Source organism: Somniosus microcephalus, chromosome 30, assembly GCF_052327205.1.
Source record: "Somniosus microcephalus isolate GS21.2 chromosome 30, FLI_Smic_1.0, whole genome shotgun sequence".
Lineage (NCBI taxonomy): Eukaryota > Metazoa > Chordata > Chondrichthyes > Squaliformes > Somniosidae > Somniosus > Somniosus microcephalus.
The window spans coordinates 8,340,022-8,361,394 of record NC_141016.1 but is presented as its reverse complement, the minus strand read 5'-3'; the positions used below and the strand labels follow the sequence as shown (position 1 = coordinate 8,361,394).

The 21,373-nt window shown below is 50.1% G+C and overlaps 1 protein-coding gene across 2 annotated transcripts in view; it reads left to right on the top strand.

Moving 5' to 3' along the window:
- Window positions 1-21,373, top strand: part of LOC147097906 (glutamine--fructose-6-phosphate aminotransferase [isomerizing] 1) — a 117,181-nt gene that overhangs the window by 62,534 nt on the left and 33,274 nt on the right. For both annotated transcript variants that reach the window (XM_085970962.1, XM_085970961.1), the window contains 4 exons: window positions 687-784; window positions 4,378-4,498; window positions 6,235-6,392; window positions 10,804-10,918. In XM_085970962.1, coding sequence (XP_085827088.1) covers window positions 687-784; window positions 4,378-4,498; window positions 6,235-6,392; window positions 10,804-10,918 — 492 coding nt within the window. The remainder of the gene's footprint in view (window positions 1-686; window positions 785-4,377; window positions 4,499-6,234; window positions 6,393-10,803; window positions 10,919-21,373) is intronic.

Below are 21,373 nucleotides of genomic sequence, written 5' to 3'. Positions count from 1 at the left end.
AGGAAGGATGTGAAGGCCATGGAGAGGGTGCAGAAAAGATTTACCAGAATGGTTCCGGGGATGAGGGGCTTCAGTTATGTGGTTAGACTGGAGAAGCTGGGGTTGTTCTCCTTTGGGCAGAGAAGGGCGAGAGGAGATTTGATAGAGGTGTTCAAAATCATGAGCGGTCTAGACAGAGTAGAGAGAGAGAAACTGTTCCCGTTGGCGGAAGGGTCGAGAACCAGAGGACACAGATTTAAGGTGATTGGCAGAAGAACCAAAGGCAACATGAGGAAAAACTTTTTTACGCAGCGAGTGGTTAGGATCTGGAATGCACTGCCTGAAAGGGTGGTGGAGGCAGATTCAATCGAGGCTTTCAAAAGGGAGTTGGAGAAGTAGCTGAAGGAAAAAGATTTGCAGGGCTACGGGGAAAGGGCGGGGGGAGTGGGACTAGCTAAAGTGCTCTTGCAGAGAGCCGGCACGGGCTCGACGGGCTGAATGACCTCCGTCCGTGCTGTAACCATTCTGTGGCTCTATTCTATGATGCAGTTGGATGCCTGGCTGGGTGAGTTGAAACGAGCAGCCACAGGCTCAATGGGCCAAATGGCCTTTTCCCGTCTTTGACCGTGATGTGATTTTGGGATAATGCTTGTAATTGTGCCTGAAGTTCCTGCAACAGTGAGTGACGAGTGTTTCTCCTTTCACAGTGATTCTCGGCGGCTTACAGGATCACATCAAGGAGATTCTGAGATGCAGACGTTTGATTCTCATTGCCTGTGGGACAAGTTTCCATGCTGGTGTTGCTGTAGGTTTATTTATATTGTTTATTAGCATAAATTATACATTCTTGGAAGGTATGACACCATCACGTTTTAGGGGCGGTGTTTTTAAAAAGGAAAAAGAAAAAGGTTTTGCTGCCCTGGTCTCAGTTCGTAGACGATTAATCTCGCTCGCTGCAGGTTGCAGCATACAGCACAATAACAGTTCCCCCGCTGGACAACCTGCTACATTGCTGAGCCATGTGGAGCAGGCAGGTCATGGGTCCCACTGGGGTGGGTGCGGTGCAATTTGACCATATTATTGCTGTAAAGAAAGAACTTGCATTTAACATGGTGCCTGATCACAGCTCAGAATCGGCCCCAGAGTGATGGTGCAGTAAAGCCCACGATGAGGAAACGTGCAGTTTTTCCAGTAATGTCACGTCTGTTTGTTTGACATTAATGTGCATTTATTTAATCCGTCCTTCATCATCTTGAAAATTGATTCCTTGAGCACTGTCATTATCCTCCACTCTGACGCCAGTTAATCCAGAGCTTTCCGAGTCAAGTTCTCTCTCCCTCTCCCTCTCTCTCATAAAACCCTGCACATAGCCATCGACGTTGTCCTCGTCACCCCCTCAGTCAAGGCAACTTCAAGGTCCTCCGTTCAGTCCGTAAGGGTGACCCTGAGCTTCCGGTCTTCTGTCACTTTCATTCTCCGCTTCACTCCCACTCTGATCTCTCTGTCCTCGACTTATTGCATTGTTCCAATGAAGCTCAACGTAAGTTCGAGGAACAGCATCTCATCTTTCGATTAGGCACTTTACAGCCTGCTGGACTCGACGTCGAGTTCAACAATTTCAGACAATCCCTGCCCCCATTTTTCATGCTGTATGATTTTTGCCATTCCCATTTGCAATATTTTATCTTTCCTGCCTCTTACAAAAGCACAATTCCTTCCTCCTCCCCCCCCCCCCCCCCCCCGCCCCTCTCTCTGCACCTGCTCAATATTTGTTACATCTCCAGCTTTTTCCAGTTCTGATGAAGGGTCCCAGACCTGAAACGTTAACTCTGGTTTTTCTCTCTCTCCGCCGATGCTGCCTGGCCTGCTGAGTATTTCCAGCATTTTCTGTTGTTATTTCGGATTTCCAGCATCCGCAGTATTTTGCTATTGTTCAAGGTCCTTGTTCGTTTCCTTCCGTGGTCTTGCCCCATTGTAGTGATCCTCCTCAGCGGCATGTCCCAGCCTCGGCCTCCGACTCGAGATTACTGCTCATCTCCCGCTTGCCTCCAATCCACCCCTTTAGTCATTGCTCCTCGCTCTTGTGGTCTCTTTCCCAAAGCCACTACGCCTTGCTTGCCCCTCTCTCCCTTCTTTCAAAGGACTCATTAGAAGCGTGTCTCTTCAACCGTGCCTTTGTGGGGCAGGGGTGGTGCATACGATCTCTGCGCGCCCGCTCCCTGGGGCACATTTTGCCCCCTGGAGCTATATCTGATTACTCAGTTACCCACCCGTGCTGCAGTCAGCACTTCCATTCCCTTTGGGGGAGACACCCAGGAGGAAAATCTGTGCGTCAAAATATAAATAATGATTACCTTAAAGGAGTAATGCGAATCTGCTAAAAAAGCTAATCTGATGGGGTCCAGTCCAGCAGCTACCTTGCCTCCAGGTGTCTGGCTCTCAGCACAGCCGGGCTGACACAAGCTTGCCTGAAAACACACAGACAGACACCTCCCCAGGAGGGCTGACTGAAAACGTTTCTGCTTTTGGCATGTGCTCAGCTAAACAAAGTCAACAGAGCTGTGGAGGCTCGGTCGTTCTGTCTATTCAAGACAGAGATCGATAGATTTTTGGATACTAAGGGATACGGGGATAGTGCGGGAAGGTGGAGTTCAGGTAGAAGATCAGCCATGATCTTATTGAACGGCGGAGCAGGCTCGAAGGGCCGAATGGCCTACTCCTCCTATTTCTTATGGTCTTAAAAGAGGTTTGCAGTCAAAGGTGCCCTCCCAGTGTATCACTTATTTCTGAATAGATCCACATTGGTGTCAGTGCGGCTCTGTGGTAGCACTGAGTCAGAAGGTTGTGGGTTGAAGCCCCAACCCAGGACTTGAGCACATAATCCAGGCTGACGCTTTTCAGATGAGTGGTTAACCTGAGGCCCTAGCTGCCTGTTCAGGTGGCTGTAAAAGATCCTTCTGCACAGTTGCAGATCCCATGTCACTGCTTCTGATGCTCTGGCCAGCATTTGTCCCTCAGCAAATAGCACCCAGGAATGAACCTGATTTAACTGGTCATTCAGTTAGTTGCTGTTTGTGAGACATTGCTGGCACAGAACAGCTGCCGCATGCCAAATGTAATTCATTTTGTATTACAAATTATGTACAGCCCAGAAACAGGCCATTCGGCACAACAGTTCCATGCTGGTGTTTATGCTCCTCACTAGCCTCCTCCCACCCCTCATCCTTCTATTCCTTTCTCCCTCATGCGCTTATCTGGCCTCCTCATTAATGCACCGATGCTATTCGCCTCAACCACTCCCTGTGGTGGCGAGTTCCACATTCTCGCCACTCACTGGGTAAAGAAGTTTCTCCTGAACTCCCTATTGGATTTATTACTGACTCTCTTATACTGACTCTCTCACAGTCTAAGGATAAGGGGCAAGCCATTTGGGACAGAGATGAGGAAGAATTTCTTCACCCAGAGAGTGGTGAACCTGTGGAATTCTCTACCACAGAAGGCAGTGGTGGCCAATTCATTAAATATATTCAAGAAGGAGTTAGATACAGGAAACTTTCGTTTAACCGGAGGTTAAATGTCCGGAAAGCTCTATCTACCGGCAAAATTCAGGAGCCGTTTCCTATAAGTTTTTTTTACTTCTCGTTGCTTTTTTTTTCCAGTCAGGCTCTACAAGGTCTAGCTGAACCTGTTGCTTAGCTACAGAGACGCTTTTAAGCTGCGGCCGACTGTTTTGAAGCTGTTGCTAAGCGACAGGGTTTGTTGATTCACACGGAGCTCAAAAGCTCCGTATGTTTTAACATTAGCGCTGGATTCTACGGCAGTTTTGATGGGACGGCACCAGCTCGGTCCCGTCAGTGCCGGATACCAGAAAGTTTCCTGTATGTTTCTTAAGGCTAAAGGGATCAAGGGATATGGGGAGAAGGCAGGGACAGGGTACTGAATTTGGATGATCAGCCATGATCTCATTGAATGGCGGAGCGGCTCGAGGGGCCGAATGGCCTACTCCTGCTCCTATCTTCTATGATTCTATTTATGGCCCCTAGTTCTGGTCTCGCCCACAAGTGGAAACACCTTCTCTACGTCTACCCAATCGAACCTTTTCATAATCTTAAAGCCCTCTATCAGGTCACCCCTCTGTCAATATCACTTGTTTCTCTAGAAAAAAGACTATGTGCTGAGGCACAATATAAATGCGGGTCGGTCTCCAGTTTTCTTTTTGTACGCCGCTTGTTGAGACTGATTGAGAGCCGAGGGAACTGCTCAGGTGGATTTGAGTGGCCTCCTGCCCAAGCACTCGGAACTGCGCTTCGCCCCCCACCCAGCTGCCAGAACAACACAGGAAGTATTTATTTAATACAGAAACTCGACTACTTACTATGTTTGTCTGTGGGTTTTCAGACTCGACAGGTGCTGGAAGAACTTACAGAATTGCCCGTCATGGTTGAACTTGCGAGTGACTTTCTGGACCGAAACACTCCCGTCTTTAGAGATGATGTCTGCTTCTTCCTCAGCCAGTCAGGTACTTCAAAATGCAAACTTCATTAAGATACAAACCGCAAATTCCTGTGCAAAGAACCATTCTTGTTCACTTTTTCCCCTAAATTAGAAGTACTATGTAAGTTATTCTATAAGCTCAGTCGCGCAGCCACGTCTCTGAATGTTTTAAGTGGGCCTGTTGGTAAAATCCTCTGCCAGGTTAATTTTAAGCACTATGGAAGGGTACGTTTGGATTTGAGTCTGTACACCTCCTCCACTCGCTTAATTCCCAGTCTGACCTGGGAAGCCTTGGGAGTGGTACCAGATGGAAGGCAGGCATTTTCCCAAAGGGAGGATGGAAAATTGGGATAGGCGGGGATGGAAACAGTCACCCGACGCTCCCTCCCTCCCTCCCTCATGGCCGGTTTGTGTGTTGTTGGCAGAAGCCCAGGAATGGGTTGTCCGCTCACTGGGGCCTGCAGATGTTGGGTGGTGTACATAATGTTTAACCGAGACACGTCTCTGTGCACGTGGAGCACTTTACATCCAAATCTGGACGAACTGGGGGGGTGCGGAGGGGGGGGAACTTTAGTTTTTTGTGCAAGAAGGAAATTTAGTGCTAAACTCCACTACAATCAGGGATTCAACTGAAGCATTTTGACCCGGATCACGATTGGGGATGTTTGGAGAAGGCTGGGAACACTGGCGTTAGCCAATCATGGGAGGCAGCAGTGACCGAGGAACATGATGTCGATGTTGTTGGCAAGGATCAACTTTTAAAAGTGTTGACAATCCCTGCCCTTGAAATATAAGTTGCAGGGAATTTGGCAGAGTAGCTTATTAAGAAATATGAATTATGCTGTGTGAAGATCAGCGTACAAGTGCACAACATATTCCGATTAAATTCCCCCATGTCCTGTATTTCAACAGAGGCATCAATCCGTGTGGAATAAATGTGCTAACGTCTCGGTTCCACTAGCGCACACAATTATTTAGACCGATTGCGTTAAGCATTACTCGGCACACCGCGTAGGAACACGAGGAGGCCATTCAGCCCCTCGAGCCTGTTCCGCCATTCAGTTCGATCATGGCTGATCTGTATCTTAACTCCATCCACCCACCTTGCCTCCGTCGCCTTTAATCTCTTTGCCTAACAAAAATCTAGCAATCTCGGTTTTGAAATTTTCAATTGACCCCCCCTCTCTCCCTCTTTCCCCCCCCCCCCGGCAGACCTAACAGCATTTGGGGGGGGGGGGGGGGGAAAGAGATTTCCAGATTTCCGCTTCCTGACATCACCCCTAGCTCTAAATTTAAGGCGATACCCCCTTGTTCTGAACTCTCATGCAAGAGGAAGTAGTTTCCCCCCTGTTTACCCATATCAAATCCCTTAATCATTTTAATTACCTTGATTAGATCACCATTCAACCTTCAAAGCGCAAGGAAATAAAAGTCAAGTTTATGCGACCTGCCCTCATAATTTAACCCTTTAAGCCCTGCTTTCATTCTGACGGATCCGATCTGCGCTGCACCACTTTCAAGGCCAATTTAACTTTCCTGAGGTTCGGTGCCCAAAACTAACGTAATACTCCAGATGGAAAAATGGATAGAGTTGCAGCCAAGTCCCAGCATGGTAATAAAAAAAATCAGAATTGGACCGATTAATAATGCCACTAAATCAGTAGCCCATGATGCAGACTGCAAGCGTTCTGTGAAAAACCGAGGCAAGGTTTAATTGCGATTCGATTGACGCCCTCTTCCCATTTGTTTGTTTGTCTCCAGGGGAAACGGCCGACACTCTGATGGCACTGAGGTACTGCAAGGAGCGGGGGGCCCTGACTGTGGGCATTACAAACACAGTCGGCAGCTCCATCTCTCGGGAGACAGACTGTGGTGTCCACATCAACGCTGGGCCTGAGATTGGCGTCGCCAGCACAAAGGCAAGCCCTCTGAATTCTAACATTCCTCTTGCTAAATATTCTTGCGGGTATTCATGCTGTGGTTTTCCTGCGCGTCTGGGTCTTCCTTTAGCTGGGCAATTGGTTCAGCCTGTTTTATGGTGTGCACCTTGGATTAGGGACCTTCCCTCAGGAGAGGCAGGGCCATCTCCGAGCTCTCGCTTGTGTGTGGGCTACCCCCGACCAGTGTACTTCACATCTGAAAACAATAAGCTGTAAGAATTAGGGAGTAGGCCATTCGGCCCCTCGAGCCTGCTCCGCCATTCAGTAAGATCATGGCTGATCTTCGACCTCAACTCCACTTTCCCACCCGATCCCCGTATCTCTTGATTCCCCTTGAGTCCAAAAATCTTTCTATCTCGGCCTTGAATATACTCAACGATTCAGCATCCACAGTCCTTTGCGGTAGAGAATTCCAAAGATTCACAACCCTCTGAGTGAAGAAATTCCTCCTCATCTCATTCTTAAATGGCCGACCCCTTATCCTGAGACTATGCCCCCTAGTTTGAGACTCTTCAGCCAGGGGAAAACAACCTCTCGGAATCTACCCTGTCAATCCCTCTCAGAATCTTATATGTTTCAATGAGATCACCTCTCATTATTCTAAACTCCAGAGAGTATCGGCCCATTCTACACAATTTCTCCTCATAGGACAACCCTCCCATCCCAGGGATCAATCTAGTGAACCTTCGTTGCAGCGCCTCCAAGGCAAGTGTATCCTTCCTCCGATAAGGAGACCAAAAACTGTGCGCGCACACATTTGTCCTCTCGTTAATTTTTCTCCTCTGCTCAAGAAGCTGCGTTCTGCTGGGACCCTAGGTGCCCCTCGCCCATGTGGCGTGCTTCAGCCGTGTGCTTCGACAGCGATCGACAAACCAGGCTCTGTATTTGCCTGTAGGACCCACCCCCCAGCCGAGCCTGAATCTGATCTGATCTCCTCTCCAGCCAACTCTGCCGTCTTTTCCAACCCAGCCTGCTGACTCTGGAAAGATGAGCTGCGGCTTCCCAAAACCTTCCTGCTTAGCAGTCTGGCTATTATTTGTCAGTCTATCCTTTGCGTGTCCCTCCCCCCCCCCCCCCCCCCCCCCCGAGAGCATTTTGCTCTTGTACCTTGGTGCATCGTGCTGCAAAAAAAAAATGGTTGAGTGCGATCTCCATTTGCGTCGATACGCCGCCGTACATCTTTGTGCAGTGCCGGTCTTTGCTTCCTTTCCCCCCCACAGGCGCAGGCTGACGTTGCAGATATTAAGGGGCCCCACTTTGTGGAGACGGCGACTGCTTCGACGCTAGGTAAATGTGAGCAAGAGTGGGGGTTTCATAAACTTGTACAATCGCGGCCTCTGTGGCAGATTTCCTGGCTGGGCTCCCTGTTTCCTATTGCCGTCCCCAGTGCATGTGGGTAACAGAAATGCCGTTTATGTCATCTGCTTGCCTCTCCTAAATTTGATAAAGTGCTTGTTGTGCCTGGAAATCTGCTTCTGCTTAGCTCCGATGGTGAGAAATGATGTCAGCGAGCCACATTTTTGTCAGTTAAAACCACTCCAGACCTTGACTTTTCCCCTGAGAATATGATCATGGAAAACAACTGGAGTCTGTCGGAGTCTGTCCTGGGGGGGGGCGGGGGAGGGGTTGGACGGACAGTGGGGGGTTTTGATTTGGGCTTTTTTTTCCCCACTGCGTTCCTACATCAGCATCCGCTCATCACAGATATTCCGCCCTTATGCATTGTATGATCTGTAAACCTGGTACGTGTCACTCACTACCTTTAAATTAGCTCCGATAGCTGCAATTAGAAAAGTGCGTAAAGAAACGGGAGCAATTCCTTTGGCCCCCCTTTAATGGCATGTGGCTGAAATTATTCGTAAGCTCTGGTTACGGCACTGCCCTGGCTGCTGTGACGTGACTCACTTTAAGGACTTGTGATTTTTTTAAAATTCGTTGCGTTCACTAATTCTGTAACAAAATGGTTTGCCTCCGCTCTCATTCCACTTTGCAGACCAGCGGCTGTTGGCTGCATCCCAAGGGCAAGGCAGTGAAACGTCGTGCTTTAGCCTGCAAGGGTAGCCTCGGCTTTGGACTGGGTTTCATAACACAGAGGATGAGCACATCTCGTTGGTTAATGTTGCTTTCTATCGCCACTCTATTGGATCACTGCTAAAGTTGTGCTTCCACTTTGTGGTCGACTTTTTTTTATTCGTTCACGGGGATGTGGGCGGCGCTGGCAAGGTCAGCGTTTATTGCCCATTCCTAATTGCCCTCGCGAAGGCGGTGGCGAGCCGCCGCCTTGAACCGCTGCAGTCCGTGTGGTGATACTTCTTTGTAGCGGTTTGGTATAACTTAAGTGGATTGCTGGGCCCTTTCAGAGGGCAGTTAAGAGTCAACCACATTGCTATGGGTCTAGAGTCACACAGGCCAGACTGGGTAAGGGCGGCAGATTTCCTTCCCTAAAGGACATTAGTGAACCAGATGGGTTTTTACGACAATCCAGTAGTTTCATGGTCACCATTACTGATACTGGCTGCCGTGGGATTTGAACTCTCGTCTCCAGATCATTAGTCCAGCAACATAACCATTATGCTCCCATTCTATTGCATTGACACCCCTACGCACGCCCGGGTCATTGATCTGCGCTTCAGTTATCATAGAAATTTACAGCACAGAAGGAGGCCATTCGGCCCATCTTGTCCGTGCCGGCCGACAAAGAACTATCCACCCTAATCCCACTTTCCAGCTCTTGGTCCGTAGCCTTGCAGGTTACGGCACTTCAGGTGCATATCCAAGTACAGGAAACTTTCGTTTAACCGGAGGTTAAATGTCCGGAAAGCTCTATCTACCGGCAAAATTCAGGAGCCGTTTCCTATAAGTTTTTTTACTTCTCGTTGCTTTTTTTTTCCAGTCAGGCTCTGCAAGGTCTAGCTGAAGCTGTTGCTTAGCTACAGAGACGCTTTTAAGCTGCGGCCGACTGTTTTGAAGCTGTAGGGTTTGTTGATTCACACGGAGCTCAAAAGCTCCGTATGTTTTAACATTAACGCTGGTTTCTACGGCAGCTTTGATGGTACGGCACCAGCTCGGTCCCGTCGGTGCCGGATACCAGAAAGTTTCCTGTACTTTTTAAATGTGATGGTTATTGGCTCCACGTGGCTCTCATTCACTCTGCTGGTACAACTACTTTTTTTAAATTTAAGGTCACTTCAATAAAGGGTAAAGCTAAGTACGAGAAATGTGCAGAGTGACCCAGTCACTGTGGGCTCCAAGGCCTACGTCTGGTCATGTTGGGTTTCTTTTTAACCTTTCCAGTCAGCAGTCAATCACCTTGTGTGCCCAGTACAGTGAAACACCTTCAATATAAAACAGAAAATGCTGGAAATGCTCAGCAGGTCGGGCAGCATCTGTGGAGAGAGAAACGGGGTTACCGTTTCACTTCGACGACCCTCCCGTCCCATCAGGAACCATTGGTGCTATTTTCCCCTTTTCTGGTTAGAGAGGGGACCGAACCAGGGACCTCGCTGGCCTGTAAGCTTCGTACCACACCGCATGATAGATTTACTCCGTGAGCTGCCGTGAAACCCCCTTTCCTCTGACACGGTGTTTCTTTGCACTGCACTTCTTCGGTGTCGAGCCCAGGTGAACAGTCCCAGGGTTTGAATCCTCTGTCCTGTCAAGATGTGTGCTGAGTTGGGGACTAAATTAATCCTATCTACATTAGACACGTTGCTGAACTTGCATGGATTTGCTCGTGTGTCCTGGCTGCTGTCAATTCCCTTGTAATCTTCCCCCCACCCCCACCCCCACCCTGCCCTTTAGTTACTCACTCACAAAAGTGATGACACTTTAGGATGTTTACTTAGCTTGCAGGCAGCTGTCGGAAAGGAGCCTGTCGGTTTCTGACACTACATTGAGATGACTTCTGACGTAATAAAACTCACTATGCACTTGGTTTGAGTATAAAGAAAGGCTTTAATCAACTTGTTTCAAAACATGGAGGTCTAGTTGTACTTCACTAGTTCCTGTCTTACAAAATGTCCCTGGACAAGCTAGGCCCACGCCCAAGTATTTATACTCCTACTCCTTGGACGGCGCCACCAGCTGGCCGTCCAGTGTTATTTCATGAGTCGTTTCTTCATGATGATGAGATTTGTAACAACTTCTATCTACAGTTCAGCAACAACAACTTGTATTTACACCGCCTTTAACCAAGTAAATCGTCCCAAGGCGCTTCACAGGAGTGTTACAAGACAAAACATTTGACACCGAGCCACATAATGAGAAATTAGTTCGTATTATTGACATTAAGTGCGAGCGCAGCCTGCCACCTTTGTGTTCTCTGAACACCACCAAAGCATTTGAGTTTAGCCAGCGCTGGTTTTATTTACTCCCTTCTGTTTTCACCCAGGCGTACACCAGCCAGTTTGTTTCTCTGGTGATGTTTGCGCTCCTGATGTGTGAAGACAGGATTTCCATGCAGGAGAGAAGGAAGGAGATAATTCGGGGCATGAAGGCATTGCCAGGTAAGCAAGGGGGAGCATTTATCATGTAATGTAAAATAACGTGAGCACTTACTCAAAACTTTGTCCAAAAATAAACGTGTTCTCGGAAGCTAAAACCAACATACAGGGAAAGAATTACAGAAAACTAATAAATGACATTAATTTCCAGATCCTATTTTGCCTTCATTCCCCTTTTGCCATTACTTGACTGAATTAGCAGACTTTCCATATGGTTGGCTCTGGAATTAGTTCCAGGGTTTGCTTATGTTTTTATTTGCACCTCGAATATCAAATGAGCTGCAGTAGAACGTGTAAAACATTTAAATATACAGGCCCTGACACCGAAGTATTGATTAAGAACCTCCTACATCAAAGAAGACGAGGTCAGAAGTAAGACGACCTTCTGTCACCCTGGTAACATTTGCACAAGAATTGCAGTTGTCGCTGCTTGGCCCAAGCTCACTGTGTACAATCACAGAATCGTATCACCTACTGTCTGCAAAATGAACATAAATAGAAGCAGGAGTAGGTCATTTGGCCCCTCGAGCCTGCTCCACCATTCAATAAATAAAGAAAGACAGACTTGCATTTACCGCCGGACGTCTCAAAGCGCTTTACAGCAAATGAAGTAGTTTTGAAGTAGAGTCACTGTTGTAATGTGGGAAACACAGCAGCCAATTTACACACAGCAAGCTCCCACAAACAGCAATGTGATAATGACCTGATGATCTGTTTTTGTTATGTTGGTTGAGGGATAAATATTGGCCCAGGACACCGGGGATAACTCCCCTGCTCTTCTTCGAAATAGTGCCATGGGATCTTTTACGTCCACCTGAGAGGGCAGATGGGGCCTCGGTTTAACGTCTCATTCGAAAGACGGCACCTCTTGACAGTGCAGCTCTCCCTCAGCACTGCACTGGAGTGTCAGCCTAGCTTTATGTGCTCAAGTCCCTGGAGTGGGACTTGAACCCACAACCTTCTGACTCAGAGGCGAGGGTGCTGCCCACTGAGCCACAGCTGACACTAGGATCGTGGCTGAACTTCGACCTCAACTCCACTTTCCCTCCCTATCCCCAGATCCCTTGATCCTCTTAGTGCCCAAAAATCTATCGCGCTCTCCTGAACATACGCATCGACTGGACACCCACAGCACTCTGGGGGAGAGAATTCCAAAGATTCACAACCTTTGAGTGAAGAAATTTCTCCTCATCTCAGTCCTAAATGGCCGACCTCTTATTCTGAGAATATGACCCCTAGCTCTAGACTCTCCAGCCAGGGGAAACAGTCTCTCCGCATCTACCCTGTCAAGCCCTCTAAGAATTTTAAACATTTCAATGAGATCACCTCTCGTTCTTCTAAACTCCAGCGAATATAAGCCCAATCTACTCAAATCTCTCCTCATAGGACAACCCTCTCGTTGCAGGACTGTGCTCGCCAATGGGTCAGTATATAGTCAACGGGAAGGTCTTCAGTTCCATCCCTGGTCTGTGGTGAGTTAGGTCATCTCAGTCAACGCAACAATAGTGGCAGTGCCGTTTACTTATTTAAGGAAGGATATGCTTGCACTGGATGCAGTTCAGAGACGATTCACTCGGTTAACTCCAGAGATGAGGGGGTTGACTTATGAGGAAAGGTTGAGCAGGTTGGGCCTATACTCATTGGAATTTAGAAGAATGAGAGGTGATCTTATTGAAACATATAAGATACTTGAGGGGGCGCGACAAGGTAGATGCAGAGAGGATGTTTCCCCTCGTGGAGAAATCTAGAACTCTGGGCACAGTTTCAGAATAAAGAGTCGCCCTTTTAGAACTGAGATGAGGAGGAATTTCTTCTCTCAGAGGGTCGTAAATCTGTGGAATTCTCTGCCCCAGAGAGCCGTGGAGGCTGGGTCATTAAATACATTTAAAGTGGAGATAGACAGATTTTTTGCAAGATAAGGGAGTGAAGGGTTATGGGGAGCGGGCGGGGAAGTGGCTTTGAGTCCAAGATCAGCCATGATCTTATTGAATGGCGGAGCAGGCTCGAGGGGCTAAGTGGCCTATTCCTGCTCCTGTTCCTTATGTTCTTACCACAGCCCCTTGGCTCAGCGAAGGGAAAATTGGGTTGGTGTCTGACTTCCGAGAGCAGGTGAATCTCAAATGAGGCGGGATCTGGCTCAGTTGTTGTGTTCTTCGAGACTTAAAAAGCCTGCAGTCGTTCACTGTGGAGGCTCATGTGTGAATCACGGCCACTTGCGTACGGCACCAGAGGAGACCTGGGGCTTATGGAACCATAATCCTAGAAACCGAGACAATGGTGAGAGAGTTGAATTTGGAGAGACCAAGAAACCACAATTGGTAAATGCCAAACAAAAAGGGCAAATGCTGGAAATGCATCGCAGCACCGTCCGTATCTGAACCGTGAACGGTAAAAATAGGTTCGCATTTCAGCTGGAGACCCTTCCATCAAAGCTGGGCAAAGGATGACAAGCGAACCCCTTTAAAGAACTGATAAAGTGAGACGGGGGAGAGCAGGTCCACTTCCAGCTTCCTGGCCTGCTGAATGCTCAGGTACATAGATAGACTAGCTGAAGTGCCCGGCGGTGCCGAGGCTTTTTCGAGGGAATGTTGTTGTTGGAAGAGAGAGAGAGAGCGACTGGGGGGAAGAGAGAGAGCGACTGGGGGGAAGAGAGGGAGGGGAGGGGTGGGGGGAAGAGAGGGAGGGCGGGGAAGGGAGGGCGGGGGGAGGGGGGAAGGAAGGGAGAGAGGGGGGAAGGGAGGGCAGGGGAAGGGAGGGAGGGCGGGGGATGGAGGGCGGAGGGGAGGGAGGGCGGCGGGCGCCCCCCCCCCCCGAGGATCGCGGCCCCCGAGGGTCGCGCCCCCCCCCCCCCCCCCCCCCCGGAGGTGAAGACCGCCGATTGCGCGCGCAGCAGGAGCTGAGACGCGGCGTCTCTCTCGGCCGGCGGGCCCGGTTGCCAGGGCAACCGTGACGCTGACCAAGCCAGAGAGAGAGACGCCGCGTCTCAGCTGCTCCTGCTGCGCGCGCGGCCCCCCCCTCCCCCGAGGGTCGCGGCCCCCCCCCCCCCCCCCCGAGGGTCGCGGCCGCCTCCCCCCGAGGTGAAGACCGCCGATTGCGCCCGTTGCCAGGGTAACGCTGGACGCTCAGCAAGCCCCGGCAGAGAGAGACGTCTCAGCTCCTGCTGCGCGCGCACCCGAGCGGCGCTGGGCTGAGGCTAGGCGCTCCAGCCTTTGAGTGGGGCCGGGAGGTGCCTAGCTCGGGCGTGGGTGCGGAGGAGACGCCGAGGCTTCTAGGCCTACCTGGAAAAACGGGGAAAGGTAGGAAAATTAATGAGATTAGATAAGTTAATTACTTTCTAAATCATTTTTTTAAAAAACAATGTGTTTTAAAAGCAACGTTTTTTTTTAAGACGCAGAAAGCGGGAAAAAGAAAGGAAAAGTTTGGAATCAAGATGGCGGCGACTCACCTCGGTTCAGAACGATAAAGCCCGGCCCCACACGCACCGATTGGCCCGGCGGCACACGCCAGCAACCCGGCGTACGATTGGTCGAGCTCGAGGTCACTCTGTCGCTAATGAGCGGATAATGAGATGCTAATGAGCGGAATGTTGAAGGTTTTTGGGATACCGCGGGCGCAATTTTAGCCCGGCCGAAACGTAAATACGCTTAAAACCGTCTCGGAAGCGTAAGCTTTCTTTGGAGGTAACGCGCGCATAGGTACGCCCTGTAACTTTCGAGTGCATACCCGCAACGCACACGCGATGACAGATAGACAGACAGACAGACACAGACAGACAGACACAGACAGACAGACACAGACAGACAGACACAGACAGACAGACACAGACAGACAGACACAGACAGACAGACACAGACAGACAGACACAGACAGACAGACACAGACAGACAGACACAGACAGACAGACACAGACAGACAGACAGACACAGACAGACAGACACAGACAGACAGACACAGACAGACACAGACAGACAGACACAGACAGACAGACACAGACAGACAGACAGACAGACACAGACAGACAGACACAGACAGACAGACACAGACAGACAGACACAGACAGACAGACACAGACAGACAGACACAGACAGACAGACACAGACAGACAGACACAGACAGACAGACAGACACAGACAGACAGACAGACACAGACAGACAGACAGACACAGACAGACAGACACAGACAGACACAGACAGACAGACACAGACAGACAGACACAGACAGACAGACACAGACAGACAGACACAGACAGACAGACACAGACAGACAGACACAGACAGACAGACAGACACAGACAGACAGACACAGACAGACAGACACAGACAGACAGACACAGACAGACAGACACAGACAGACACAGACAGACAGACACAGACAGACAGACACAGACAGACAGACACAGACAGACAGACACAGACAGACAGACACAGACAGACAGACACAGACAGACAGACACAGACAGACAGACACAGACACAGACAGACAGACACAGACAGACAGACACAGACAGACAGACACAGACAGACAGACACAGACAGACAGACACAGACAGACAGACACAGACAGACAGACACAGACAGACAGACACAGACAGACAGACACAGACAGACAGACACAGACAGACAGACACAGACAGACAGACACAGACAGACAGACAGACACAGACAGACAGACACAGACACACAGACAGACAGACAGACACACACAGACAGACAGACACAGACAGGCAGACACAGACAGACACACAGACAGACAGACACACAGACAGACAGACGCAGACACAGACAGGCAGACACAGACACACACAGACAGACAGACACAGACAGGCAGACACAGACAGGCAGACACAGACAGGCAGACACACACAGACAGACACACACAGACAGACACACAGACAGACAGACAGACAGACACACACAGACAGACACACACAGACAGGCAGACACAGACAGGCAGACACAGACAGGCAGACACAGACAGGCAGACACAGACAGACACACACAGACAGACAGACACACACAGACAGACAGACAGAGACACAGACAGACAGACACACACAGACAGACAGACAGACACACACAGACAGACACACACAGACAGACACACACAGACAGACACACACAGACAGACAGAGACAGACAGACAGACACACACAGACAGACACACAGACAGACACACAGACAGACAGACAGACAGACACACACAGACAGACACACACAGACAGACACACACAGACAGACACACACAGACAGACACACACAGACAGACAGACACACACAGACAGACAGACACACACAGACAGACAGACACACACAGACAGACAGACACACACAGACAGACACACACAGACAGACAGAGACAGACAGACACACACAGACAGACACAGACAGGCAGACACAGACAGGCAGACACAGACAGACAGACACAGACAGACAGACACACACAGACAGACAGACAGACACAGACAGACAGACACAGACAGACAGACACAGACAGACAGACACAGACAGACAGACACAGACAGACACAGACAGACAGACACAGACAGACAGACACAGACAGACAGACACAGACAGACAGACAGACACAGACAGACAGACACAGACAGACAGACACAGACAGACAGACACAGACAGACAGACACAGACAGACACACACACACAGACAGACACACACAGACAGACACACACAGACAGACAGACACACAGACAGACACACACAGGCAGACAGAGACAGACAGACACACACAGGCAGACACACACAGGCAGACACAGACAGGCAGACACAGACAGGCAGACACAGACAGGCAGACACAGACAGGCAGACACAGACAGGCAGACACAGACAGGCAGACACAGACAGGCAGACACAGACAGACAGACACAGACAGACAGACACAGACAGACAGACACAGACAGACAGACACAGACAGACAGACAGACACAGACAGACAGACACAGACAGACAGACAGACACAGACAGACAGACACAGACAGACAGACAGACACAGACAGACAGACAGACACAGACAGACACAGACAGACAGACAGACACAGACAGACACAGACAGACAGACACAGACAGACAGACACAGACAGACAGACACAGACAGACAGACACAGACAGACAGACACAGACAGACAGACACAGACAGACAGACACAGACAGACAGACACAGACAGACAGACACAGACAGACAGACACAGACAGACACAGACAGACAGACACAGACAGACAGACACAGACAGACACAGACAGACAGACACAGACAGACAGACAGACACAGACAGACAGACAGACACAGACAGACACAGACAGACACAGACAGACAGACACAGACAGACAGACACAGACAGACAGACACAGACAGACAGACACAGACAGACAGACACAGACAGACAGACACAGACAGACAGACACAGACAGACAGACACAGACAGACAGACACAGACAGACAGACACAGACAGACAGACACAGACAGACAGACACAGACAGACACAGACAGACACAGACAGACAGACACAGACAGACAGACACAGACAGGCAGACACAGACAGGCAGACACAGACAGGCAGACACAGACAGGCAGACACAGACAGGCAGACACAGACAGGCAGACACAGACAGGCAGACACAGACAGGCAGACACAGACAGGCAGACACAGACAGGCAGACACAGACAGGCAGACACAGACAGGCAGACACAGACAGGCAGACACAGACAGGCAGACACAGACAGGCAGACACAGACAGGCAGACACAGACAGGCAGACACAGACAGGCAGACACAGACAGGCAGACACAGACAGGCAGACACAGACAGGCAGACACAGACAGGCAGACACAGACAGGCAGACACAGACAGGCAGACACAGACAGGCAGACACAGACAGGCAGACACAGACAGGCAGACACAGACAGGCAGACACAGACAGGCAGACACAGACAGGCAGACACAGACAGGCAGACACAGACAGGCAGACACAGACAGGCAGACACAGACAGGCAGACACAGACAGGCAGACACAGACAGGCAGACACAGACAGGCAGACACAGACAGGCAGACACAGACAGGCAGACACAGACAGACAGACACAGACAGACAGACACAGACAGACAGACACAGACAGACAGACACAGACAGACAGACACAGACAGACAGACACAGACAGACAGACACAGACAGACAGACACAGACAGACAGACACAGACAGACAGACACAGACAGACAGACAGACACAGACAGACACAGACAGACAGACACAGACAGACAGACACAGACAGACAGACACAGACAGACAGACACAGACAGACAGACACAGACAGACAGACACAGACAGACAGACACAGACAGACAGACACAGACAGACAGACACAGACAGACAGACACAGACAGACAGACACAGACAGACAGACACAGACAGAGACACACAGACAGACACACACAGACAGACACAGACAGACACACACAGACACACACAGACAGACAGACACAGACAGACAGACACAGACAGACACACACAGACAGACAGACACAGACAGACACACACAGACACACACAGACACACACAGACACACAGACAGACACACACAGACAGACAGAGACAGACAGACACAGACAGGCAGACACAGACAGGCAGACACAGACAGGCAGACACAGACAGACAGACACAGACAGACAGACACAGACAGACAGACACAGACAGACAGACACAGACAGACAGACACAGACAGACAGACACAGACAGACAGACAGACACAGACAGACAGACACACACAGACAGACACAGACAGACAGACAGACACAGACAGACACAGACAGACAGACACAGACAGACAGACACAGACAGACAGACACAGACAGACAGACAGACAGACACAGACAGACAGACACAGACAGACAGACACACACAGACAGACAGACACAGACAGACAGACACAGACAGACACACACAGACAGACACACACAGACAGAGACACAGACAGAGACACAGACAGACACAGACAGACACACACAGACACACACAGACACACACAGACAGACACACACAGACAGACAGAGACAGACAGACACACACAGACAGACACACACAGACAGACACACACAGACAGACACACACAGACAGACACAGACAGGCAGACACAGACAGGCAGACACAGACAGACAGACACACACAGACAGACACAGACAGACACAGACAGACAGACAGACAGACACAGACAGACAGACACAGACAGACAGACAGACACAGACAGACACAGACAGACAGACACAGACAGACAGACACAGACAGACACAGACAGACAGACACAGACAGACAGACACAGACAGACAGACACAGACAGACAGACAGACAGACACACACAGACAGACAGACACAGACAGACAGACACAGACAGACAGACAGACACAGACAGACAGACACACACAGACAGACAGACACAGACAGACAGACACAGACAGACAGACACAGACAGACACACACAGACAGACAGACACAGACACACACAGACAGAGACACAGACAGACACAGACAGACACAGACAGACACAGACAGACACAGACAGACACACACAGACACACACAGACACACACAGACAGACAGAGACAGACAGACACACACAGACAGACACACACAGACAGACACACACAGACAGACACACACAGACAGACACAGACAGGCAGACACAGACAGGCAGACACAGACAGACAGACACACACAGACAGACACAGACAGACAGACACAGACAGACAGACAGACACAGACAGACAGACACAGACAGACAGACAGACACAGACAGACAGACACAGACAGACAGACACAGACAGACAGACACAGACAGACAGACACAGACAGACAGACAGACACAGACAGACACACACAGACAGACAGACAGACAGACACAGACAGACAGACACAGACAGACAGACACAGACAGACAGACACAGACAGACAGACACAGACAGACAGACACAGACAGACAGACACAGACAGACAGACACAGACAGACAGACACAGACAGACAGACACAGACAGACAGACACAGACAGACACAGACAGACACAGACAGACACACAGACACAGACAGACAGACACAGACAGGCAGACACAGACAGGCAGACACAGACAGGCAGACACAGACAGGCAGACACAGACAGGCAGACACAGACAGGCAGACACAGACAGGCAGACACAGACAGGCAGACACAGACAGGCAGACACAGACAGGCAGACACAGACAGGCAGACACAGACAGGCAGACACAGACAGGCAGACACAGACAGGCAGACACAGACAGGCAGACACACACAGACAGACACAGACAGACAGACACACACAGACAGACACACACAGACAGACACACACAGACAGACACACACAGACAGACACACACAGACAGACACACACAGACAGACACACACACAGACACACAGACAGACACACAGACAGACACAGACAGACAGACACAGACAGACAGACACAGACAGACAGACACAGACAGACAGACACAGACAGACAGACACAGACAGACAGACACAGACAGACAGACACAGACAGACAGACACAGACAGACAGACACAGACAGACAGACACAGACAGACAGACACAGACAGACAGACACACACAGACAGACACACACAGACAGACACACAGACAGACACACACAGACAGACACACACAGACAGACACACACAGACAGACACACACAGACAGACACACACAGACAGACACACACAGACAGACACACACAGACACACACACACAGACACACACAGACAGACACACACAGACAGACACACACAGACAGACACACACAGACAGACACACACAGACAGACACACACAGACAGACACACACAGACAGACACACACAGACCGACACACACAGACAGACACACACAGACAGACACACACAGACAGACACACACAGACAGACACACAGACAGACACACACAGACAGACACACACAGACAGACACACACAGACAGACACACACAGACAGACACACACAGACAGACAGACACACACAGACAGACACACACAGACAGACACACACAGACAGACACACACAGACAGACACACACAGACAGACACACACAGACAGACACACACAGACAGACACACACAGACAGACACACACAGACAGACACACACAGACAGACACACACAGACAGACACACACAGACCGACACACACAGACCGACACACACAGACCGACACACACAGACCGACACACACAGACCGACACACACAGACCGACACACACAGACCGACACACACAGACCGACACACACAGACCGACACACACAGACCGACACACACAGACCGACACACACAGACCGACACACACAGACCGACACACACAGACCGACACACACAGACCGACACACACAGACCGACACACACAGACCGACACACACAGACCGACACACACAGACCGACACACACAGACCGAC